The sequence below is a fragment of the Mugil cephalus genome, chromosome 16, assembly GCF_022458985.1.
Source record: "Mugil cephalus isolate CIBA_MC_2020 chromosome 16, CIBA_Mcephalus_1.1, whole genome shotgun sequence".
Classification (NCBI taxonomy): domain Eukaryota; kingdom Metazoa; phylum Chordata; class Actinopteri; order Mugiliformes; family Mugilidae; genus Mugil; species Mugil cephalus.
Genome location: NC_061785.1, coordinates 2,736,447 through 2,762,261, shown reverse-complemented (window position 1 = coordinate 2,762,261; position 25,815 = coordinate 2,736,447). Strand labels below are relative to the sequence as shown.

Here is a 25,815-nt window from a genome sequence, read left to right as displayed (position 1 = left end):
CACCAGCCACACTCACACTTCACTGACTGAATCCTAAAACGAATCATTTCCAAACAGTTTTATCCGTGTAAAGAGTTTTTAAGAATTAAGTTCAGTTTGGATGATAACACTTCTAAAGTCGTGTGGAGGTTTTGGGACCGAGTGCATGAACGATTTAATTAAATTTGGTTCATGCAAAATAAAGATTTGGAATTTATGTGTAACAATATGGTGACAATTGGCAAATTGTATAAACATAAATGTTTTTAAAAATAGTTGCTCCAAACTTAATTACTTCTACAAACGATTTTTTTCAAAAAAGAATTTTTTATCATTTAAAGAATAAAAGATTTTTTTTGTTTTGTTTTGTTATTTAAAGAATAAAAGACCATTTTAAAATCATAAGTCATTGTTCTTTAAAGAATAAAAGAATTGTTTTATTTTTTTTAAAGTAATTGGAGAAGCCTTGAAACTATTTAACTTCTTTAAGTTACATATTGAATTGATTTATTTTTATTTTTGTTCTTATATATATATATATTTAATGCAGATTCAGATTCAGAAAGCTTTGTTTGTCTCCAGGAGGAGCTGATTAAAGCCACACAGAGCAGACAACAACATAAGTTCAGATAAAAATATTAAATAACATCGAATAAACTGATTAGAATGAATAAAGACATAAAATAAATGAAACATTTAGGAAACATACAATATGAACATTTAGGTGCAAATTTGGCAACGAGGTCGGTAAAATGTATTCATTTCATTTATTTAATCTTTTGATGGTTTTAGAAATAAACAAATGCATAAGAGTTTATTAGATTTTCAGTTTTAAAAGCAACAACAAAATATATTATTTAGTAAATATAACTATAAATATATATATTGTTTATCTATTAATATATGAAAAAGGAAAAAAGAACAATACGAGGACAGTTGAGTCATATGCAGAAGCAGAGGAGAAGTTATTTTATTGTGTAAACTGAGCAAAGACTTTGGATCAATATTCAGATGTTATTCTGATTCCTGGACAAAACGTTTCTGAATTCATCTCTGAGTGTTTGTGGTATTTCAAGTTTGGCTTTTAGACTCTAAAATAATTTAAAAAAAATTTTAAAAAAATGAATACAGTTCAATTTTGAATAAATGCAACACATCATGGAGAGCTGCTCCACAACAACTCAACACAACAACAAAAGAAAAACACGGTAGACAAGTAAATTTACCTTTAATATAAAACATATGATAGAAGGAGAACACAGACTTCATCTGATTCACATATAACCAGAGTTGATTTAATCCTATCATGACTTTTATGAATGAAACCAGAGGAAAATGACACATTTCATCGTGCAGCGTTTACTCTGAGCTCTGATTGGTCCGTGAAGATGCTGCTGCCTCATAAACCACCAGAGGAACGATGGAGGTTTAATGGAAACGTCTTTAAAATCTTTATTCACAAACAGCTACATTCCCATGAGGCACATCATCTTTCTTTGTTTTAAGTCCCAATCCTCCGTTTGACGTCAGAAACGCAGGAATAAACCAGCCTGAGCTCCACAGTCCGTCTGCTGTTATATATTCTTCATATAAATATATAACATATATTATCCAACCAACAGGCCACTATTAAAGCCGTTATTGTTCCGTCTCTTTAAATCTAATCCATGTCGAACGCGGAGCCGCTCGTTTCCCCGTCGTCCTGTAACAATGAAGCTTCGTTAACATCCGACACAGAAACAAACCCACGAAGAGACGATATTTAAATGAATAAAGAGGCTCGAACCTCAGAGGTGTCAGGGATGAGTGTGACATCATCATCTTCATCTTCATCGTCGCTGCTGTCCTCGATGTCTTCGTCCTCTGAGTCCTGTTCAAACATTAACCGAGGGTCAGACAGTTTCCCAACATCAGGGACGTCCTGATGGGTTCAGGCTGGTCTGGAGGTTTGAGGACGGTTTATATATATAAAGAATAAACGAATAAAATTATATTTATCTGAAGTTAAATAGGATCGGATCAAGGAGGAGAATAATAAATGTATGAGTCAGTAGGAAATAAAATAATAATAAAAAGCTGAGTCCATCCTCCGCGTGTCCCTCTTAATGAAACCAACGATGAAACTCACAGACGCCTGATCAACTCTCTGCTTTCCTCTGTCATCGTCTTCACAGTGACGACAGACGTCAGGGTCCAGACACTGAAACCAGACAGAAATAAAAACTATTTCAACCCTCACGTCCTCACGGGGACAAAGTCTCCTTTACCAGTTTATTTTTTGACATTTCAAATGTGTACACGTGTCCACAGTGTCACTGAAATAGTTACGATGTCACCATTAAGGGACAAACGTGTCCTCTTCTGGATTTACTTTTACATGCCAGCGTTTGAGACAGCAACATAAATATTTCAAAATAAAACACCCAAAAAACGCTTTTTTTTAAAAACATAAACCTTCATTTATGTAAAAACTAAATACATAAAATCCATCAAATCAATACTTATCATTGACAAGACTCTAATAATCCCCCCAAGAAAAATCCACTTTTAGGGTGTTTTATTTTGAAATATTTACAATGCCGTCACACACACAGACATATAAAGGGTTAAAAGTTAGAAATTAATCAAACTTGTGGTATTTACGGTTCGGACTGAAGTGGATTGAAACATTTATGTAACAAAAGATAAGTTTTTGTGCGTTAATGGTGAAATCAGGTGCGAGGGTTTCGCTCTGAAGGACTCACTCTGGGGTGACTGGCCTCATAGATGTTCTGCTCTTTCTCTGGCAGCGCCTGACAGGGAAGGACGGAAAGATTTAAACTTCCAGGTCAAGATTTAAAAAAAACAATTAATTAATTCTAAAATATACACCTCAAACCACTCCTGAAGCTCCTCGTAGTATTTCTTCATGTCTTTATTCACTTTGCCTTTGTAGAAGTGTCTCTCTTTGGCCGAGAGCTTTTTCCACATCCTCCTGACTTCAGTGAACCGATCCTTTGAGTTCGGGATTTTGTCCTTTAAAAGCTCCATCTGACGCTTGAAGAAAGCCGAGTTCTCAGACCTGAGGGAGTAAAAAGGAAAGGAAAGAATGTAATTATGAGGATTTCACTCGTGGCGAGTTGAAATAAAACTCTGAACTCACTGAGACGGCTTCTTGGGCTCGTTGGGGAGTCGTAGCCGAGGCCTCTCACTGTTTCTTAAGTCCTGCACGAGAATAAAAACAGAGACAGTGGATCAAACATGAAATGAAATAATCCATCCAGAGAAGATGTGGAGATTTAGACTAAAGAGGAAAAAGGGACAATAAAGAACTGGTCAGAGTGAAGTCCTGTTTCTAGTTTCATCTGGGGACTTTGGTCATGAGATAAAACTAATCCAGTGAGAATCTGCATCTTTTTATTTTATTTTTATTTTGGACCTTTTTCTGCCTCTCGTCTCTTAATAACGATGAAGGATGTTTAATAAGTCAAAGTGTGGACAGACGTTAGACAGATCCACTCCCATTTAGACCAGGGATGAAGTCTTTAAGTCAAACATTAGATGGAGCTGCTTTAAATACTGACATGTTGCTGTTCATTCCCTCCCCAGGACAGACTCAAAAATACAGTTTTTATTTACAATTTGCAAAATAACTAAAAGCTGATGAGGCTGCAGGTTCATGCATATGGACTGAAGCGACATCCCGTTCCTAATCCATACGCTTTAATATGAAGTAGCTTTAACAGCTTCAACTCGTCCCACAAACAGTTTTCATCTATTGAAAGGTGTTGAGGTCAGTCCAGTTCTTCCACACCAGACTCTTCATGGAAGCTGCTTTGAGAAAAGTTGTAACAGGAACGGTTTCATCTCCAAACTGGTCCAAACCATTAATGTACGGATCAGATTTTGTATGATTGTGTCTCTGTTTGGTTTTTCTGTTGTTCTATTAACTCAACTATATAATAAATGAGGCCACTACTTCAATATACTTCAGAGTTTAAAGTAAATAAATAAATTACTCTGATGTCTTGTCTTCTTTATGAAGCTGTGATTTGAAATATTCAACTTTTTACACATTAGGGTTTAAGTATCGATATCGGATCCGTATCGCCGATACCAGCCTGAATTTTACTCAGAATCGGATCAGAAAGGAAATCACTAACACAGAGTTGGGAGTAAAAGGTGTTTTTGAGGATCGTTTTTCACAATAAAAGCTCCTGCAGACTCTGCCCACACACTGTTCTGGCATCATCAGACTTTTTCTCTTCTAAAGGAACAGAAAAAGACTTTTTAAAAACTTTCTGTTTCGGACTCTGGAGGCGACAAGGAGTTCAACCTTTTCAGCTCCAAAGTAGATACTTATTGGTCCCAAAGAAAAACAAAAACTGTTTCTGCTTCTAAAAGCGCCAGGGAAGGAGATCCAAACTAAAAGTCTCTGTTCTGCTCTGTTTTAAGAAGGAACCGTTTTATCCACGTTCACTAAAGCAATAAAAACTTTCTGGATCTGGATCCTTTTTTGTCACCTTATGTGTGATTCCATATCTCGTGATGATCTCCTGCTGCTCCTCCTCATCAAACCTCTGAGGAAATAAAAAAATCATAAAATAAATCACGCTGAGTCTCAGGATGTCAGGTTTTCCTCCAGCCTCATAACTCACCTTCAGATACGCCTGCAGGTCTTTCACAAACTGTCTCCTCAGCTGAAAGAAACGAACCGAGCTTCAGATTCAGACACATTTCCCGTTTGTGTTGTGTTGTGTTGTGTGTTGTCTGTGTGTGTAGTTGTGCATCCTAACCTCCTCACATCGCACAGAGTAGCTGTGCCTCTGCTTCAGATCCAGCGCTTTCCAGCGTTGGGCCCAGATCTTCACGTTGCTGCTGTTGGCGGCGTCGTCCTTCGATATCACCTGCTCTTTGCAGAACAGGTTGTAGCCGTTGCTGAAAATGTTAACACACAAACACACAGACACACAAACACGTGAAAAGAAGAATTAACTTAAAGCATTTAATTCAATTCACCCGGCGACAAACAGAAAATGTGGGTGAAAAGGCAGGAACTTTGTGTTTTTTTTTGGTTGGTAACCTTTGTGCTCACAGCTTCTTCTTTGTGTCTAGTTGCAGACGTGTTATAACAAGTGTGCGTCGCTCAGATATTAGAAGCTCTCCTCTCCACAGCACATTAACTCCGACTTAAAGAGAGATTTATTGGACTCGGCTCTGGGAGAAGACGGGGGAGGAACCTTCACAGGGTTCATACCGGGGAACTCTGTGCCGATACCAATACCGATACCGATATTTAAAATGACAATTTTTTTTCTTTTTCTTTATCATTTACACATAACTGAACTGTTTTTAAATCCTTCATCTCTTCATCCTCCCAATGAGCAAACATTTAGTTTGACATTTAATATAACCTTTAACTCCCATGAAGTTCCTGCCTTTAAAATAACTTTTAAACTTATCACTAATTATAGTTTTACATTGTCCAGCAAGAATCATTTTACAGGATACAGAACAATGAGAGGATTTTTGGAAAATTGGAAAATAAAATATGTTGATTATAAATAAAAATTACAGTTATTTGTTTTGCTTTGGCGCCGTCTGCAGACAGTTTTTTTTTTCTGCAGGCGCCCACTAGTGTTTGGGTGGTGACATTACAGAGGGACAAGAAATAAATGACTCGGTACGATAAAAGCACCTTGAGTCTCACCGGTGGTGGTTCGAACTTTATTCATTCGTCTGTTTTAGGTCGATTACGAGGTTTGATGTGTTTAAATCCTTTCTCACAGTGTTGCCTCTAGAAATATGCTCTGCCACAAAACTGACATCTTGTTTCAGCTGATCAAGGACAATGTGCGTGCAGAGAGAAACGGTATCGATGCATCTCTAGTTCCTACACATTTGAAAGTTTAAAATTCGATACTTTTTCCAGACCCTAATTTCCAGAATTCTTGGTAAAAAAAAATATCTAAGTAAATAGTTGTGCATCATGTAAATAAATTATGGAATTAATTGTTAGTTTTCATTAATCTAAATATATATATGCTGTTATGTCACCAAATATTTTCCAGAAGATTAAAGCTCGGTGACGTAGCTCATACAAATAAGCTGAAGATCAATTCAGTGCATGTTTTTGATCACATTTTTTTAAATATTCATAATTTATTGTTTTAGAAAAACATGAATATTTTTCCAAACGCTAGTTTTCATTTTCCAAACTTTTCCAGAACTGCAAATGTATAAAATCAGTAAAATCAAATTCTATACTTTCTAAATACTTGTGTACGAACTTGGTTTAACATGAGGTCGTGAGTTCTGAATATTAAAGGATTAGTATCAAATCATTCACTTACAAAGGCGGCTTTGGAGGAAGACCGTCCTCGTCTTCACCCTGCACCGTCAGAATGAGACACATTAGTGGAGATAAATATAAATATGAACATGTGAGAAGAACAGACTGAAATCTCTGCGTTAATGTTCACGAGCTCAACGACCGTCGCGTCGCGTCCAGAGTTTCTCTTCCTCTTCAGGACTTTCTTGGTTTTACCGCTGGGATTTTTTCCATATTGTTTCCTGCAGGAGAAATAATTTGTTTAATCCGACTCACATCACACGAACACCACAAGTCACACGTGTCACGTGTTCGTACCCAAACTCCAGCAGCCTTCTGTTGTATTCTTCATTAGCAAGTTTGAACTTCTTGATGTAACGTTCCTGGAAAACAATCAAACAAAGAAACAAAACTAAAAATCAGCAATTCTACATTTAAAAAACCTTCTCTGATGAAGACGAGACGCGGCGCTGACGTGGGAGAAGACTTTTACCCGTTGTTTGTTGGAGAGAGACTTGAACCTGCTGGTTGCTAACTTTAGCAGCTGTGCGTTGCTGAACTCTGGGTGTTCGTTGTGAAGCCGAGTCCAGTTGTCCTCATAGTAAAGGGCGTTAGGAGGGGAGGGCTTCTTCGGTAACTCTGGGTGGATCTGCAGAGAAAGAACAACAGATTTCTGTCTCAATTCCAGTGAATGTAATAATATATAAACATATAATCCCTGGAACTCATGTTTACATTTACAGTTTATACTTTAGGTTTGTTCTATTTGTCTTGTACCTGCACGTTATGCTGCTCCCTTCTGCAAATAAAGCTTTCTGAATGTGAATAACGTGACATTGGCGCCCCCTAGAGGACAGAGGAGGAGCTGGGCCCAGAAACAGGAGCTACATAGAAACTGCTGTGAACTTACTTTACTGTTTAACTTAGGGTCTGAGATGGTGTCTTCAGCTTCAACAACGAGCTCATCCAGAGTCCGAATCTTACGCATCTGACGAAACAAAACCAGCAAAGATATCACACAATCTTTTCACAGAATTAGCTTCTTTACTCGTTTGAAAAATTAATCCACAGGAAAAAATAATTAAAAAGTAGCATAACAACCATGATCTGAACTTTTGATTATATATATATATATATATATATATATGTGAGTGGATGAATTTATCATTATGTGAACACATACAAGGAATTTGACTCCGGTCACTTTGCTCGATGGTGCAACAAAATAAAACACGACACTATGAGCAGAGTCCACTTTCATCTCCACAGTCTTGAGCGGGTTTAGCTCCGGGTGGTTCTGACTGCACCAGAGAACCAGCTGATCCACTTCCCCTCTGTCTGCAGACTCGTCCCCGTCGTCCTGGATGAGTCCAATGAGGGTGGCGAGTTTCACAGACGGGTCCCCAGAGGTTCAGTCATTAACGTAGAGGGAGAAGAGCAGTGGGGAGAGAACACACCCGTGGAGCGTGGAGCTGAAGTCCACAAACAGAACCCGTGCGTAGGTCCCTGCAGAGTCCAGGTGGTACAGGATGTAGTGCAGAGCCACGGATCTGTTTGGCCCGTAAGCAAACTGCAGGAGGTCTAGCAGGGGGTCAGTGATGTCCTTCAGGTGGGATTAACACCAGACGTTTAAAGGACTTCATGACCACAGACGGCAGGGCGACTGGTCTGTAGTCATTTAATCCTGAGACGGGGGACTTCTAGGGGATCGGGATGATGGTGGAGTTTGAGACAGGAGGAAGTCCATCAGACTGTCCAACGCCACCTTTTAAATGCTTTAATACCGATTTGTAAACTGTTCAACTGTACATAGTTTTCATACAGTAATTCATATTAACATGCTAGTACAACTCATATATATATATATATATATATATATACCTCCACACATATCTACATTTTGTTCTTGCGCTGTAGATTCTGGTGATTTTGTTGGTGTGTTATGTTGATGTCTGTGTGTGTTTGTATTAGTATTTTTCTATTCTAGGTTATATCCTCCCTCTCTTTCTATAAACATTGCCTTTATATTTCCTGGTAATACATTGGTCTCCACTTTGTACATTAGTTGCACTATTTTGAATTTAACCAGATGTATAAATGTAAACATTAGATCTGGAAATTAGAGGACACTTTGTTTTACGCACACACACACACATATATATAAATATTTGGTTATTTATCTGTATGTGTTACTCACTTTCTGTAGAATCGTAATCCACTTGTCTCTGCAGGCTTCAGGTGAGTGTGGAGGAAAAGACACCTTCTTCCAGTCAATAGTTTTCATAGACTTGGTGTAAATGCTCTTCCTCTCATTCTCCGGGATGTTGGTTTTGATGGCAGCTAAAAGCTTCTGCAGGTTCGCTTTGGTCCAGACTGGAGTAAAAACAAATAGCACATGCTCAGTTCACAACATTCACATTAATAAAGCAGAAAGTTTATCTTTTGGAGACTTAATTGTCGTGTACCCACCAGATTCTTCAGTCCCCATCGCTCCGATGAATATCTCAGGAGGTTTTTGGATCCGCAGCGGGACGTAAAAACAACAACAACAACAATCTACTGTAACGTGGGAGATTTCAGGAAACAGCCGCAGAAGAGTTAGCCGGCTAGCTAGTTAGCCGACCTTTGGAACTTCGCTAAAAAATTAAATAAACGCCGTCCAACCATAAATGTACTAGTTGTCATGGTTACCGGTAACCTTACCTAAAATAAACTAAAAAAAAATAAATAAATAAACACGCAAAACAACCGAGAAACACACGTGTGGTTGGACTCTTGAACTAATACTCTAGCGCGAGAGCAGCCAATCAGAAGCGAGAAAAGTGTTTGCGTCATCAAAAGGCGGCCGATGAGCTTCTTCTGTGGTTTATTTTAAGAACCCCTTTATGTTATAAGGGAGCGGGCGCCCCCTGCTGACACGGAGTATGTACGTAGAATAGAATAGAATAGAATAGAATAGAATAGAATAGAATAGAATAGAATAGAATAGAATAGAATAGAATAGAAAAATACTTTATTCATGCGGTAAAATTAATATAAATAGTAGCAACAGTAATAACTGTGTAAATGGAAGACTGGTGATATATATGAGGCTGTATTAAACATGTGTGTCTGTGAAAAGTTTTATGTGTTACACTTCTAATTTAGGATATGTAAGTGTAAAAATAAGTATTCTTTAATTATACATTATAATAAGTACGAACATATCTGCAATATTAGTTGATTTCTTGACTTTGATGTTGATTTGGTGCTTGTGGGAGACAATAGGGGCGACTGTAAAAACAAGAACACTTACCATTTACTATTACCAGTAGAATACAGTCTGAATTACCGAATTACTTAATCTCAAATGATTTAATAAATAATCAAAGATCTTTCTGGGCCTGGTTCCTCCACCAGGTGCCTCTGCTCCACCTGCTGCCCATCTCTGATGTACCCTGACATCACAGAGTAATCAGAGAACTTCTGCAATAGACATGGTTCACTTTAGTGAGAATATAACGCCTGTAGAGCTATAAATACTCACTGACCCTGTACAACGTTAAGCCCAATGGACTAACCAGTCTTTTGTCCAACTTTCTGCATTAGAATGTGATTTTAAATTGAAAATATGGTGCATTAACAGTCATTTAATTTGACCCCTCCTTTACAAACTGCCCATTCGTACAGATATGAAGTGAGAAGTGAATCCCTCATTCATTTTTGACAGGAAACTCAGTGTGTTAGAAGGTAGTTTTGTTTTATTATTCATAGAGATGACAAGATGACAGTAACACAGCACACACTAAAATGTCGACTACAGCATTTTGTCTCTCCTTGCATTGCTACATAGTGGCGTTGTCCATTGGCTCTCCAGTGTTACCACTTTGATCACGTTTGCTAAAAAAAAAAAAAAAAACCTGCACATTTCCTTCATCTGTGCCTTAGAAATCACATATTACTTCATCCGGAGTCGGCTTTTACTTGCAGCAAGAGGCTCAGTGACTTCAGCTGCACATATTTATTCAATTTAGGATTTTAATTGATACTATTTTCCACTCAATGTTCAGAGCTTGCATATATATTTTATTTTACATATTAGTGCCTTTTCTTTAAGATTTGCAAAGCACTTGCATTTTTGGGTCTTTCTTTCTTCTAAAAAAAAACAAAAAAAATAAAAACAAACAAAACAAAAACAACAATTGGGAATATTTCTTTGCTTCAGCACTGCAACAGACTTACCTGAGAAACATTTAAATACTATAAATTCTTCAGGAATGTTTGAGCATTTAAGATATTAATGGTATTCAAATAATCCACATTTGAGGTTTTAATGAAAACGAAAACACTTAAACATGTTTGTGCTCATAGGTAATTTAAAATGGCACGAATCTGAGCCACATATAAAATAAATAACTTAAAAATGCCGGCAGCTGTCATGTGAGACGTCTACAGCGGCATCTGAGATTCACAGTATACGTCCTGACCAGGCTCCTCCTCAAACGTCACCTTGGCATCATCAGCATCCAACTAAAAAACAAGCACAGAACAAGAAAAATAACAGTGAATACTACTTACTGCAGACACGTTATCATGCATATTGTATTTCCACGCTCACTGGCGCCACTTACGCATTTCATCTCCATTTCGGTGAAGAGACGTCCGGTCATAAACATCCGTAGAGGAATGGTGAGGATGAGGATGAAGGGCAGAGCGAGGGACACCGGACTGGACTTGACGATCCACAGAACTGCCAGACACACAACCTGGATGGCTGTGAACAAGTGCATTCGTCCTGTGCTCACCTGCGTTCCAGATATATACAAATTAGAAAGGCCCTTATATGCATGTTCTTGCATTGCTGAAACAGAACTCACTATTTATATAATGTAAATCCCAGCTCAGCTGTACAGGAAGAACTGTCGCTAGCATGTTGGTGTTGTTATTGTGTTAGCCTAGCCCTGTTAGTCAAAGCCCTGCCACACTCACTAACAGTTAGCATCTCAGCTAAATGTCAAGTTCAATGGTGCGCTCTCATTTCTTAGTGCGAGTTATTTTATTATTTTTTGCACCAGTTGAAGGCAGCTAAGAGAAGAGCAGCGTCCTCTAATTTCTTCTCTCTTACTACTCATGCATCGTGTGCAAGTATCGTTTAGCTTGTTATTAGCTGCGTGTCCTCTCTTAAGGTCCTGCTCAACTTTACTTGTTGTTAAAAGGGTGTTTTTCTTACAACCATCACTTACTTAGTGCTTTCTCAGGGGGTTTCTGGCTCTGGGTTCTTGAAATAGTCTTGAGACAATCTGAATTATTATTAATGCTGCATAAGTCAAATTGAATAGAACTGTTCTTCCTCTTGCACCACCATAAAGTTTGCATGTTTGTGTGAAATGACTTAATGACTGAAGCTAAAGTTGGTCCTGACATTGTCTGAATGCTGATACAAGTTCTGGGCTTTTAGGTCTCGCCAACACATTTGAGCTGATGGTCAAAACTTAGCATCAAGTGAAACAATAAATGGTTTTCAGGAGGCGTCATCAATCCAGAAGTCGCCATGTTGGACAAGAAAGGCAAACAAAGGGCAAGTAATGCCACATGCTGTAGCTTGATATGAATTACATTATTATCATTACATTAGAAAATTAGTTAAGAGCCACTGCATCAACATTTCATTATCTGACAAAAAATGGGCCGAACAAATTTGGATGTTGTCCAAACTTTCCATGCACGCCTCTTTTCCTCTGATAACTTCTACGTCTATAAAATTCCAAATGTTTTTCACAGTCTGCCTGATTGGTACAGCCAAAAACATGGCAGTAATTCACCATTTCCCACAATCAACTTCAGTCTGTGCACTTTGCATGCCAAGTGCCTCCAACCTGGCGGCCATGAAAACGATGAAAACGCTCTAAAGATATCACATGCGACTCTTACTCTAGTGGCATATGGTTCATCAGGGTGGTATTTCTTGGGAATGAATAGAAGCAGAATACGATCCCACAGCTGGATTCCATTTAGCGACGTGACTCCCATGTAAAGGAAGATCCCGAACAAAGCCGACATGGGAATCATCTTCAGGATCGGCTCCATCAGAATAGACAGACCTTTCGGCACAAACAGACATTCAGGTGAAAAACCGCATTAATCAGCTTTACGTGCAAATTCAAAATCTAGCACCTACCGACAAGCAAGGCCACCACAATGCCACTGATTCTCTGCTCGATCACTTTCTCTATCACCGGTTTTGGGCCCTTGCTCATGACGGTGAGTGCGTTGGCGTGGGTGACAGATCGCACCGTGGCAGCGCTGAGCCATGGCACGCCAAATATCGCACTGAGCCCTCCCATGCCGACCAAAACCAGCAAGTCGAAGTGGAACCCGGAGCCCTTGACCATCTTCCTCTCAGGTTTGCTCACAATCAAACTGGTCAAAGATATTAAATTCAGCTTTATCTGTTGAAGTGAAGGTGATGTTTCCTGGGATGAGAGTGCGGTAAGTGACTCACGTTGTGATCTGAGACTCCAGGAAGATGAGAATGAAGACGAGCATGGCCGGGACGCAGCACGCAAACATCAACCACACTGGGAAAGGCTGGTGCTCTCCGAAGGGGTTGATGAGCCAGCCTCTTTTGGACGGGTTGGACACCATGAGACCTTTGGGTACAACCAGTTTCTGTTGAGAAAATGATATTTACTGAACTTGTAAATGGACCAAGACCAATTCGACCTTATGCTGACGCAAGCTCTTGTATCTTTAAACAATGTGGAAATAGATCTAATTGTGCTTCAGAACGTTTGATAAATTGTGCAACAATGCATGTAGGATTTCAGACTAAGAAGCGTTTGGACCTGGCATTCATTCATATGGATGTTGCTTAAACATGTAGCACCCACCTAGACCAGAAACCAATCAAGGAATAAGGTGAAGACCTTTTAAAATGAAATATAAAGGTAAACCCAAAAGTAGTCAAAAATGGCCAATCACGTTCAAGGAAGTGATAAGGAACAAAGTGTCCAACTAAAAAAATCCAACTGTGAACTCAGAGTCACAGGCCAACCTGAGTGTAGGTATCTTCGATGTTGTAGTCCACCACAACCATGAGGAAAATGGCAATAGGTACGCCGAAGTCACCAAGCAGGCGTCTGACCTAGTGAGCACAGATATAGACAGAAATAATAACAAAAACAACCCGGTTCAATTAATAATAGGAATTTAAACTGAGTATATTGATGTTAAATGGACTGAGAAACACGAAACTCACCTTTCCGGGAAGAAATGTCCCGTTCTTAAACTGACGCAAAAAGAAAGCAATGAAGAAGCAGCCCAGCATGAGGCACATGGAGAGCAGAGCTGTGTTGGGGTACGGCGGCTTAATAGTGGTGATGTTAACAGTCGCGTTGCCGGTGGCGTTGTCATAGTCGATGGTCTCTATCACTCGTGGGTTCCAGGGATTTTCCACTGTTGCATTTAGGTGATCATAATTTAGAATAAGCGGATGTGTCTTGAAGGTCTAAAGAGAACATAAAGACTCATCGTGTATCTCGGATAAGAATCAGATTTCATTTCAACAAATGGAAATGGACGGAGGTGGTTTACCCTCCCCAGCTTGGCGAAGGTTTCATAGATGAAGATGAGGGAAATGAGGATGGAGAAGATTTCCTGGGTGAAGCGTGAGATGAAGCGAACCAAGAAGCTTCCCTCGCAGGCCACAATGATCACGACAATGATGACCAGCCACACTCCGACCCACACTCTCCCTACAATGTACTCAATGTCTTGGGACTTGCAGAACTAGATGAAGGGAAGTGGGGATGAGTTGAATGTGATGATCTCTAAACGAAAACAAAAACGTTTCTCTTTAACTCACAGCGAAGAAGGCCTCCTCGAACACCAACAAAGGTCCAGAGAAACCGATGACCAGGACGGGCTGGGCAGCAACGAAGCAGAAGATGATCCCCTGAATGCTGGTGGAAATGAGGAGCTCTGGGACGCCCATCATGTTTTCCACCTTATCAGCTGCAAAGATTTAAAAGACATTCAGAGAACCTGTTGAGTTTTTTTCATGTGTGCAAAATGTAAAAAACAGACACAGCCGCACAGACCTAGGAGTCCTCCAAAAGTGATGGCAGGAGACAGAGCAGCAAAGTAGATGAAGATGATGGCGGCGACCACCTGGGCGTTGAGGGCGTCGGTGATGTCGCTCTTGTAGAACTGGTAGCGTCTCTTTATGTCTCGAATCATCCCACCGAAAGGTCGACCGGTGCGTGAGAGGGGGTCATCAGGAGGAGGTCCGGTGGAGATTGAGACTAGATGGAGATTATATAATTGTATTTTTGTCTGACTGAAATTGCTTTTTTTTTTATTTGTTTTGTTGCATGTGATTCTCACCCCTCCGAGGTTTGGAGTCCAGGCGGTCGGCAGGGTCAGAGGACTGCATCCTGTCCTGCAGTAGTTTCTTCTGGAAGCTCATGATGTTGCTGAGCATCGATTCGTTCTGGATCTCGGTGGGAGGAATGACGATGCTGCAGTCCATGAAGTCGGCCACGGCGTCCGTCAGCTCCCGGGCAGTCTTCGCTTGAAACGCTGCCTGATTGAATACCTGGGGCAGAGGGGGCATCAGTTCAGAATCTCATCACTATTTCTTTAAGTTAATGAATTTCCAAAAGATGTTTCAGGTCAGTTTAAGTAAATATCAGCTAAGAAGGATTTACATGTTAAAAAAAAAACACAAAACAAAGATGCACAACAGTAAAAGGTGTATAATAATAAACAAAGTGGTATTCATGAACTGTCTTGGAACCTTTGTGAGCAAGTTTCTGGTTGTTTTCATCAATTTTTGTTCCTTTCTTATGAAAAGTAGTTGACAAAACTGTATTATAGTAAGAAGGCACAATAAGCTAAGACTTCAGCCTTGACCTTTTCAGGCACTGTGTACTTATATAAGTAAGGAAGAAAACCCAGAAGTAAACACGGAAGTAAGGAAGTACACGTGGAAGTAAGGAAAGTAAAGGAAGAAGTAAACAAGGAAGTAAAGACGTAAACCTGGAAATAAAGAAGGAAGAAAAGGAGGAAGAAAGCTTGAAGTAAAGGGGGAAGTAAACCCGCAAGAAAACAAAGTGGTAAACCTGGAAGTAAACAAGGAAGTAAACCAGAAGTAAACAAGGAAGCAAAGGAGGAAGTTAGGAAGTAAAGAAGGAAGTAAACCGGCAAGAAAACAAGGAAGTAATGAAGTAAACCTGGAAGTAAACAAGGAAGTAAACCTAATAATCAGTCTATATTTTAAATTTCCTTTTTATTATTCTAAAATTCTGTTCAATTAAATTATCGGTAACTGACTGAGACTCCTGCATCATATTTGATAATATAAAGTATGAAGACTCAGCCTCATGTAGCAAACATGCTACACTCGACGTTTATGGGGTTGATTAAATACATAAATAAAGAAGCAGATGTCGGATCCTCTCTCTCCTAAAAAGAGAAAGGAAGGAGCAGACACTAGGCTCCAGCAGGAGCTCGACAACGGCGTCGTCCACCGTCCTCCACCGTCCTCTACCCCCTCCCTTCAATGCTGCGACTCCTCCCAGACTCGCCCCCCACCCCCACCTCACCCCACCTCACCACATGCCTCCATGTTTCTGAACCTTAACTGTGCAGGTAGAATAATAAAAACAGAACATATAAGAATAAATATATTAAATGTACAGAAATATTTACAGTTGCTGCACCAGGCTTAAGTAATTAATTAGTTACAGTTTGACAGGAAAAAAAAGTACAACCAACTTAAAGTGTGGAAGTGGTAGAGGTTGAATATCATGACTCTAGTAGGAGTACTCCTTTTAAGAGCAGTAATGAGAACTACATTACTGCACAGAATGGAATGATAAATAAGTTAACTCACTATAAACTCAAATTGTTGTATTGCTTTCACTTTATTTTCGCATGATGCACATATAAAGACACACTTTTACATCCATTTTTTTCCAATTTTTATCTGCAGGTTATAGGAAAGTTACAAGGTAAGAATTTAATTGCATGGCATAACCCATGCACCTGATAATAAACACCTTGAATCGTTGTACCAGGGTATGTTAATTGTTTGACTGTAAACTGAAACTTGAGACTCTCTTTCTTTTTTTAAGCTTATTGACGTCTGCACATCTTGGCTCGTGTAAGAGAGTAAAGGGCAAAGACTTTACAGTCGGCTTACTTTGTCGGCCATCAGCGCTGCCATAGCCCGGCCAGTCTCGTGGTAGTCCATGTCCGTCTTGCTCGGGCCAACCAGAACAAAGACGAAGCGAACGGGGACCTCCACGGCCGGGTCCAGGGCCGCCGCTTCCTTCAGACGCAGGAACGCGATCGTGGGCCTCTCCAGAAAGTCCAAGACTCCTGGGTACGATCAGAGTCTTCAGGAATCACCTACATATACGTATACGCCACATGTCGCATTGAAAGAGGGACTCACCTACTAAAACCATGGAGGCCTCAACACGGTCAGATTCATCTCTCTAATGGAGCAAAGAATGAACACATGTTAACATGTCATGTTTCTGTTTATTAAAGTTAGATTAAACTTTATACATGTTACAGGTGCAGAGCAACAAAATGAAGTTTATCATATAACCAGAAACACTAACAGCAGCAACAAGCTGTAAGTGCATGCATAGTTAATAAGTTCAGGTTGTTTATATAGCAGTAGTTTATGGCTGCAATTAATAATCTTTATTTCAAATATTTTTTTCACTAATTAGTAGAAGAAATTCCATCTGAGTGTTGCAGCTACTAATGCATCATGTTTGATGTTCTGATTTCCAGTCCCTCGACCTGAACAAGATCCTCTGAACTAATCCAAAAATAAAACTTTTATTTTTTATTTTTAAAGTGATGGGTCAGAACAAGGTCTGCGAAGAATTCTGTGGAGGGCGACAGCTGCAACCTTCGCCGTCATGTTGTCATCACTGTCATTGTTATCAATGTTTAAGGGACAACTCACTCGTTCCTTGACTGAAAACCTCTGAAGGTCCGTCCCGTCGGTCAGGGCTTGGCTCTCTGGGTCAGGTGATTGGCTGCAGGCAAAAAAAAATGTGTTCAGGACCTTATTTTAAGGAATAGTTTGGTATTTAAGGAAAAATTTGAAGAGAATTTCAGCTTATCCCTGTTAGTATGATAAATAAAAAATGTTAGACTACAAACTAGAACATTTTTATCATTATTGATTTTTATTGATTGTGTTTATGCTAAGCTAATATATTTACTATATGAGCCACATTATTGCTCTAGTATATGTGTCCATATTACATGTAGGTGTGTGATGTGGGGTGACCTGTCCAGGACTCAGGTAACTACCCGTTGCCTGGTGGAGCTGAGGTTTGTGGGTCAGAGACGTGGTGGATAATAATAACACAGTGGCTACGTTGTCTGAGATCTTCTCCTCTCCATCAGATTATTTGGGTAATAGCATAAACGTAGGTTCCCTGACCTGTGGCTCCGCAGCAGAGACTTCAACACCTCCTCACGGTCTCCCGGCCGGACCTCCTTCTTGTTCACCATCTCGCTGACCATCTTCTCCAACGCGCCGGCCAGAGTCTGCTCCTCAGAGCCCAGGATGGTCACGCCTTCTCCGAGGAAACGTGGAAGGAAACGGGCCACAAAGACGATTATTTTATAATTATACCTGAAAATCTTTTAACAAACAAATAAATAAGCCTTGAGACCGACCTGTGTTCATGGTGCGTCTGAGCTGGACGAGGCTCTTGAAGGTGAGGTAGGAGATCGGTGAGGCTCCCCACACCCCGGCCTGGGGGTCGAGGCTCTCCTCGTAGCTCCCCCATCGGCCCGTCTCCTGCCAGTAGGCCTCCTGCTTCTGGTCCTTCATCGGCTCCTTCAGCACCACCTTCCTCTGAGGACAGAGACGGAGGACACCGGCTGAGACGGAGGACGCCTGCGCGCTGTAAACGGACGGATGGATGGATGGATAGAGCTGCACCGCCCACCAGCTCCGGTCTGTGGTTCCAGTGGCCGGTCTACGTCACTGTCCTGCCTCTGAGTCTGAGGGGACGTCCCTCAGTTTAAAACTTCATGTCTAGATTTAAAGTGTCATTTAGTTGTTGCCTGTGAATTCTGTTTCCAGTCGTTAATGACGAAGTGGATTTGTTTTCACAGGACAAGTAGAAAGATATTAACGGTTTAAGGGAGAGTCTGTCTGTAGTTTATAGTCTGTAGTTTGTAGTTTGTCTGTCTGTTTTACAAGTTCTCATTCTGTCGTTACTATTTTAATGCTCATTGAGTTGAGAACATATTGAGAATGTGCAGATCCAGACTGTGCAGACACTCAGGAGTCAGTCCCGTCATTGTGTTGCCGTCCAGTCCCGTCATTGTGTTGCCGTACACACGCTGACATTCTTGGTCAGGTCCGTGACACAATAAACAGTAAATAAAAAGTGACTTCTCTGGATGGAAAGTGTGGATCACTGAAACACCTTGAGCTGGTTTCCTTTAAAGAATCTTCTGAAGTGGACATGGATCATGACTCGTCGCCCTGTCGCCCTCATGTGGGAGGGAGATGTCCAGCTGAAACTTTGTGTCTACACGGTAAACAGCGATCAGATGGGTCCAGTGTCTCCGCTGGGTTTCCGGTGTGGACAGGATGGCTCATCCCGGACATGTTTGGACTGTCAATACTTGACGTGTGCGTGGAATGAGGACGAGTTGTGTGTGTGCGTGTGTGTGTGTGTGTGTCTTACCTGACACTCTGCAGTGGGGTTAGCGTTGGTGTTAATGTTCCAGGCAGCTGAAACACACACAACGAACACGATTAAAACAAATAATAATAAAGATTTCAATAAATGCGTAGGTTTCTGCACGGCTTGCTCTAAACATTTAAACTAATGTCAATTTATTTCACAATTAATAACAACAAATGTGTTTTTAAAGAGACTGATAAAGGAATGTAATGATGTATGAAATATATAAACACACAGACAGAGAAGAGGAAGAGATCAAATAAAATAAAAATACTGGATTAAAACGGTCGATAAAACCTGAAACTTGTAAAAATTAGATTCTCTACAGGATGCTGAAAGCAAACTCACCACACTTTGTTCTGACAAACCCCTCTACGTGCTGCCTCTGTGTGGTTAATAATATTCATTCAGATTATAAGATTTATTTATTTATTTATGTCAAGTGGTGAATTCTTCTATTAATGGAACAATCTCAGCGTTTGAGGTCAGAGTCAGTTCTTCTTGGAGGAATTAATTAGTAAAATTTTTCTTTTTATGTGTTTTTTGTTTGCTTTTGTTCTTCTCTGTTCTCAGGTTCATACGTGTGGTTTTGTTTTATGCACAAATTTGCAGTTTTAGAAAATAAAACAATAAAAAGAACTGTGAAATAAAACACAATAAAAAGAGCAAAATGAATTCAAATTAGATAAAAGATCAAATCGAGGTCGTTCAGTGAAATATATGCAAATGGTTAAAAAGTTAAACAGAGTTAAAAGACGAGCTGCAGCGTCCTGCACCAGATCCCAGGATAGAGGACATTACACCAGTCAAGACAGGACGAGATAAAAACATGTAAAAACACTTTAAAAATCTTTAAGAGACGTAAAATACTCGGGATAAAAGCCTCACACTGAAGAAGCCGCGGCCAAACTTTTATTTACATTAAAGACATTTCAGACCATCCAGTCTTTAATGTCCTTGTCTCGGTCTACGTGTGGTTTCAGGGACTCATTTACAATAAAATGATGTTGCATTTCCTAAGAATGTGGCCTTAGGGGGGGGTGGGGGGGGGGGGCAGTAAATGGTGCGCGGTGGTTCCAGTGGGTAGAGCATCTCCACAGTAACCGTTTGATCTCAGATTGGAATTGACTCTGTCGCTCAAGTTTTCTGTCACAACACGATGATTTATTTCCAAAACACAGCTGAGACAGAGGGGTGGAAGATTCAGATTAGTCCGACGAGACGCCGTCTCCAGTCTGTGTGTGTTTACATGTTTTACTCATGTGGGGGGACATAAATCTCTGGACGTGTTCATTTTGTGGGGACTCTGCTCCTGTTTGATGACAAAATACAGAATACAGCCCCGGGTTTGGTGAGACTTTAACTTTTCTGCTGTCACTGGTGGAATTAGCGTCAGGCTGCAGCAGATATGTGCACATTTAATGCAATGTTGCATATTTTACATTTGTGCATAAATATGTGCACAGGTTAAAGTGCACATTTGTACGTTTTGAATGCACAGGAGAATAAATGACTGCAGGTGCACGTGTTTGCACACATATATTAGCAGGTTCCATGAATTATCTCAAGTTGCATTAAAATAAAACTATATATTTATTATTATTATTATTATTCCTCAAACACGTATATGCATGCACAGAAATATAAGATGAGATAATATTCTGATTATAAAAAGGTGGAAAGTTGTCATTTGTCCACGTGGTGAGATTGTTTTATTTTAATTTAATAACTGTAATTTGCTGGGAACTGATCTGCAACAATGTTTTAAACCTTTTAGTCTAAATATACAGACCTGTCACAGATAAATATATAAACGAACAATGTTTGCTCTATGAACTGTAGAGAAATAGTGGAAATATCTGCTGATTAAATGGTTTCAGGAGGAGCTGACCTCATATTTTTCATCACATTTTTCAAAGGAGAATTTAATTTACTCCAGAAACGTACAATTAAAAAGGTGCATTTTAACTTCTTCTGCACGCATTTTTTTTTTTTAGTTATTTATTTTTTTTTTTTTTTATGGAAAATAAAAACTCAAGCCGCACACTCACATACACCTGCAGAATAAATGTGTCTCCTCCACGTACTCCTGAAGCATCTCCTACTGTCAGTTCAAACCTCCTCCTCTGGGGTCCCACATCACACAAAAAAATGCATCCTGGGTATTATTAAACCAAACCAGAAAGTCCTGCAGCAGGCTCCTAAACGCCTGTCCCACTGCGGCGCACGCTCCCAGACAATAACAGCAAGTGTGCAGTTTCCTAGAAGAGCTCCGTTCCCATATTATTCATGCCACAAAGTTACAGCTTTAATTCTATTATGGCACAAATACCGTTCACACCTGTAGCAGAAACGGTGACGCTTACCTCCTGCAGGCGCTCGCCGAGCCGACAGCAGTGACAAGTGACCCCAGGATGGCAGAAGAGCGTGACTTTATAAACAGCGCCTCTTTAAATCTGCCTCTGCGTTATGTGTGTGCGTGTGTGGGTGCGCGGCACCTGCCGGTGGGCGGGGCCGCGGCGCGCGCGCACCCACACACAGGTAGGTGAGCGACGCGCACGCTCGTTTCTCTCGTGTCAAACATGTTCTGGTCTCACCCAAAATATTTGCAGTGAACACAGCGGCTCCGGTATGCGAGAAAACCCCGTCGCACTGTGTCATTATGCGACCTGCATCTTATCACGTCGAGTGTTTTGCGCACAACAGAGGCTCGGATTACGCCGCCCGCTCACCTTCAAACTCACCGGAGGAGGCGCGGGGAGTGCAACTTTGTCTGGACGGCTCGCATCGGTCCAGCGCCTCAAATCGAGGCCTGAGACGTGACAAAAGAAAGCAAGGCATTTCATTTCTAAAACAGGACAGGTGTCTGGAAGTCACAGAGACTCAACCTCTGACGGGGACGTAAACGGATACTTCAGGGTCATTTAACTTCTCGAAACAGATGAAAACTTTTGTTCATTGAAGGATGATTCCAGACTTTCATTTAGATTTCTGTTTTATATATTGAGTGGTTGTCTCAGACATCAGGCGTCATGTACAGTAAAGCCCCCATCCATCCATACATCCATACATACACATGAGGAGCTGGGGCCTGTTTTGAGTCTCTAACTCTAAAGGTCAGTCCACCTTAATGCAGGAAACATGTAAACCTCCTCCAGGTCCCCTACACATCCTGAGCTGAGTCCCACGAGTCCCACGCCGGTAGAAAGCGTGGGACGTGTCTGTTTGGCTTGTTTTTAATGTCCCGCTGAAGCCCTGAGTCAAACCGGAGACCCGTCTCTGGGGTGTCCCCCCGTAGGTAACCCACCCTCCGGAGAGGACGAGCGGTTACAGAAAATGAACGAGTGAGTGAATGAATCTGCTGTTTCTGTTTCTGGCGCGCACGCCCTTGAGCATACCTTAGGCAGGTATGTGGGACATACAGTATTTATGTGTAAATAGCATGCATGCATTAAAGGTTTCCGCCAGTCCTTTGATTTCTGCGCCGGCTCGTGTCTCTGCAGATTCTTTTAATTCTTAAAACCGTGTAGCAGAAGGTTCTTTCTTTCATGAGGGAGTGAAACGCTCGTCTCCAGCTCAGGATGCAGCGATGAACTGAGCTTCCCTCAGAGGATTTAAGTTTGGTTTTCACACAGATTTATGCTCGTTAAATCTGAGAGGACCAGCGTAGTTCAACAGGTAGATGAGCATCGCTGGAGTCCTCGAATCCTGCAGAGACGAGCATCTGCTCTGAAATAAATAAATCTGTATAAATCTACACCAGTGGCGTCTGATGATCAGAATGTAAAAGAAAAATAAAAGACAAAATAAAATGTGCAACCACCTTCTGTTAGTCTGTGTCTCAGTATAAGATCCAAAAGATCAGAGACGTTTTCATCCCCTCAAACTTTATTCATTGTGACTCAGTTATTGACTGACGCTCTGATTTATTCTCCTGTAACTCATTCACTTATCTGACTAGTTTTTTGTATTGTTTTGTTTTTTGTTTTGTTTTTTTGCAGACAGAATGATCAGAATCAGAACCAGAATTACTTTATTTATCCCAAAGGATCATTACTTTTCATTACAGCAGCTCGTACTCACAGTGTTCAGGAGAAAGAGCAACGTAGGCGATAAGAATAAGAATACACACAAATATATAAAAAAAACATGTACAAGTACAAGTGAGCATGTGAACACATTGCACATGTAGAGTCCAGACTCCAATAAATATATAAGGAAATATGTTGTAACTCTTAGAGGAATAAAAATGTGCGATAACATCACAAATTTTAAAAACAAACAACGTCTTAATCTGATGAATATTTATATTGAGCCGGATCGTTTTTAAAACAGACGCGTTTACACAGAAATGATCTTGATTAACTTTAGAAAGTAACATATGATTTTTGTGTTGTTGTTGTTGTGTAATAATCTGATATAGATGAGGACAAGAAAACGTCATCCTGCTCTTTCATGGTCATCGGTTCAGATTCAGACTGTTTCTCTTTGTGTTAGAGAAGAACTGAGGGGAACTAGTCGACTGACACTGACACTGTTTTTAACAACGCAAAAGACTAAATGGAAGATGAATACAGCTAAAGTATAAAAATAATAAAAATAAATAAATTCAGGACTAATCCTTCTTCTTTTGCCGTAAACTCACCCTCAAATGACACATTTTTCAGTTTCACTGATCTGAATCTGAAGCTGGTTGTGAGTTGACACATTAGAGGAAATATTGTGCGTCCTGTATCCTCAGCCTGGTTGTATCCTTGTTTGTGTCTGTGTGTGTTTGTGTGTTTTCTGAACTCACCGTCCTGAGCGAAAGGTCAGAGGTCATCGTATCCTGAACCTTCACTGCGTCTCCTGTTGATCAGCAGAAAAGCTAATTAGCTGTAACACGTAGCAGCGACTCATTCACCCCTGAGAACAGTCAACAGGTGACGACGGCTTTTTCCAGCCGTCGCACTCAGATCTGATCACACGCGTGTGTTCGTACGTCTGATGATAATGAATTATAGGAGAATCTCCTCTAATCGTTTCAGTGTAACCTCAGAGACTGTTTGTGAATTAGTCGTGAGTCACTTCATATTACAGCGAAAACAAGTAGCTGGTGTCGGTGAGTTCGAGTTGTTTCTGTAAATATGTCTCCTGCAAATATTTCCAACTCGTTTTAATAAATATGGATTTGAAACGTTTCATTTACCCGCTCACTGCTATTATACAGTATTTTATAAGTAGACGATGCATTTGTGTGAAACTAATTCACTGTAACTGCAGCTGATTTAATCTGCAACAATGTCTCATATTCATCTTCAGCTGAACACATGTAAATATTTAGTATGTGTCTAGTGTTAAACATTATGTACGTTATCTGTCCGGAAACTGTAGTGTGAATATCTGGAGTTAAATGTTCAGAAGAAGAAGTATAATTAACACATGTCTGCATCACATGTGTAGAAAGTGAACATACATTTCTCCAGCTGTACAACAAGTTAACTGTTTTATTTTATTTTATTAAATGTTTACTGATATTTAATGTTTATTTTATTCTTGAATTTTATTATTTTATTTAAGAAATAATTTTTAATTTTTAGCTATTTTCATCTATTTTTATTTTATTTTATTATTTTTTTAAATATCTTCACCGATTTTTTTATTTTATTATTTTTTAAACCATGTTCACCTATTTTTCTTATCTTTTATTATTATTATTATTATTATTATTATTTAACTGTCTTCACCTATTTTTATTTTATTGAGTGTTTTTTATTTTTTTATATATTTTTTTATGTTAAACTGAGCTGTGACCAAGTAATAAGTTTAAGTCTAATAATTTATGAGACTCGGACCCATCATTAATTTAAAAAGCAGAATTTTTCAGTTGCACTAAGGACTTAAAGGAACAGAGGAAATAATAACATTACAGGAAATAACATTAGTTTAGATGTAGGTATTAATAAATCCAGTCTTACCTGTCCAGAGGCTTTTTTCCCACACTGAGACAGCTGTCTGTCCTGGGGGGCTCTTATCCAAACCCCTCTGATTAGCGGTCAGTGTGTTCATCTGAACGGGGCGGTGACTGTTTTATTTTTATTTTTAAAAACAGGTCAAGGGCCCAACCGTCCTCCCTCGGACAGGAAGGAGATAAAGACGTTCAGGGGCCTGAGGATCCTATCACACGTCAACATCTGCCTCAGACAACGGGCGCTTGTCCTCCTGGAGATGCCCCCCTCCCTGAAACCCTGCACCACACCCACCCACCCACCCACCCAGCCACAACATATTTATTAAATACGTCACAGTGGATCCTATAAGAGAAACAACATGAAGAAAAACATCTAAACAGAACTAGTTTTTACGGTTCTAGTTAAAAAAACAAAAATAACACTGAAAATTGTACATGAAAGACACATTTTACTTATTAAAATGAAAGTTTTAGAGGAATTTAGAATAAAATGTGTGATTTATTTCAGATAAAAATATAAAACACGCCTCCAGCTCTCAGGATAAAACTGGTCCGTTCACGGTCTCAGATTCATGTCACTGATTGGAGCAGTTTTATAATTAACGCTGGTGGAACTGGAAAGAACCTAGAACCTAGAACACACACACACACACACACAAAAAGTAATTTATTTTTAGTTTATTTTTCAGGCTAATTATCTGTTTTTTCTAAATAATATATATATATATATATATATATATATATATATATTATGGTTTGTAGTTTTTTTTATCAGAGTAATTTTATTGTTATGTTTTTTTTTTTTTGCTATTTTTTTATTTTTCTGAGCAAGTCGTTTTCCTGTGTTTTTCTTTCCTGAT

General features: G+C 39.8%; 2 protein-coding genes across 2 annotated transcripts; both read right to left on the bottom strand.

The window, feature by feature from the left end:
- Nucleotides 1-1,190: 1,190 nt before the first annotated feature.
- Nucleotides 1,191-9,081, bottom strand: LOC125022005 (upstream-binding factor 1-like protein 1). The gene is made up of 16 exons (XM_047608246.1): nucleotides 8,759-9,081; nucleotides 8,487-8,662; nucleotides 7,200-7,277; nucleotides 6,783-6,938; nucleotides 6,608-6,672; nucleotides 6,453-6,531; nucleotides 6,312-6,349; nucleotides 4,755-4,896; nucleotides 4,617-4,658; nucleotides 4,482-4,538; nucleotides 3,122-3,183; nucleotides 2,851-3,040; nucleotides 2,724-2,771; nucleotides 2,108-2,179; nucleotides 1,766-1,849; nucleotides 1,191-1,681 (listed from the first exon to the last, which is right to left on the bottom strand). The coding sequence occupies exons 1-16, from the start codon at nucleotides 8,775-8,777 to the stop codon at nucleotides 1,640-1,642; spliced, it is 1,350 nt and encodes a 449-aa protein (XP_047464202.1). The 5' UTR covers nucleotides 8,778-9,081; the 3' UTR covers nucleotides 1,191-1,639.
- Nucleotides 9,082-10,007: 926 nt separating this feature from the next.
- Nucleotides 10,008-21,488, bottom strand: slc4a1b (solute carrier family 4 member 1b (Diego blood group)). Its single transcript, XM_047610137.1, has 18 exons — nucleotides 21,372-21,488; nucleotides 19,006-19,052; nucleotides 17,981-18,161; nucleotides 17,742-17,877; nucleotides 17,256-17,328; nucleotides 16,728-16,770; nucleotides 16,473-16,651; nucleotides 14,654-14,864; nucleotides 14,368-14,571; nucleotides 14,133-14,281; nucleotides 13,862-14,056; nucleotides 13,527-13,775; nucleotides 13,323-13,412; nucleotides 12,771-12,937; nucleotides 12,447-12,688; nucleotides 12,200-12,369; nucleotides 10,900-11,073; nucleotides 10,008-10,798 (listed from the first exon to the last, which is right to left on the bottom strand). The coding sequence occupies exons 3-18, from the start codon at nucleotides 18,135-18,137 to the stop codon at nucleotides 10,718-10,720; spliced, it is 2,520 nt and encodes an 839-aa protein (XP_047466093.1). The 5' UTR covers nucleotides 18,138-18,161; nucleotides 19,006-19,052; nucleotides 21,372-21,488; the 3' UTR covers nucleotides 10,008-10,717.
- Nucleotides 21,489-25,815: the final 4,327 nt, after the last annotated feature.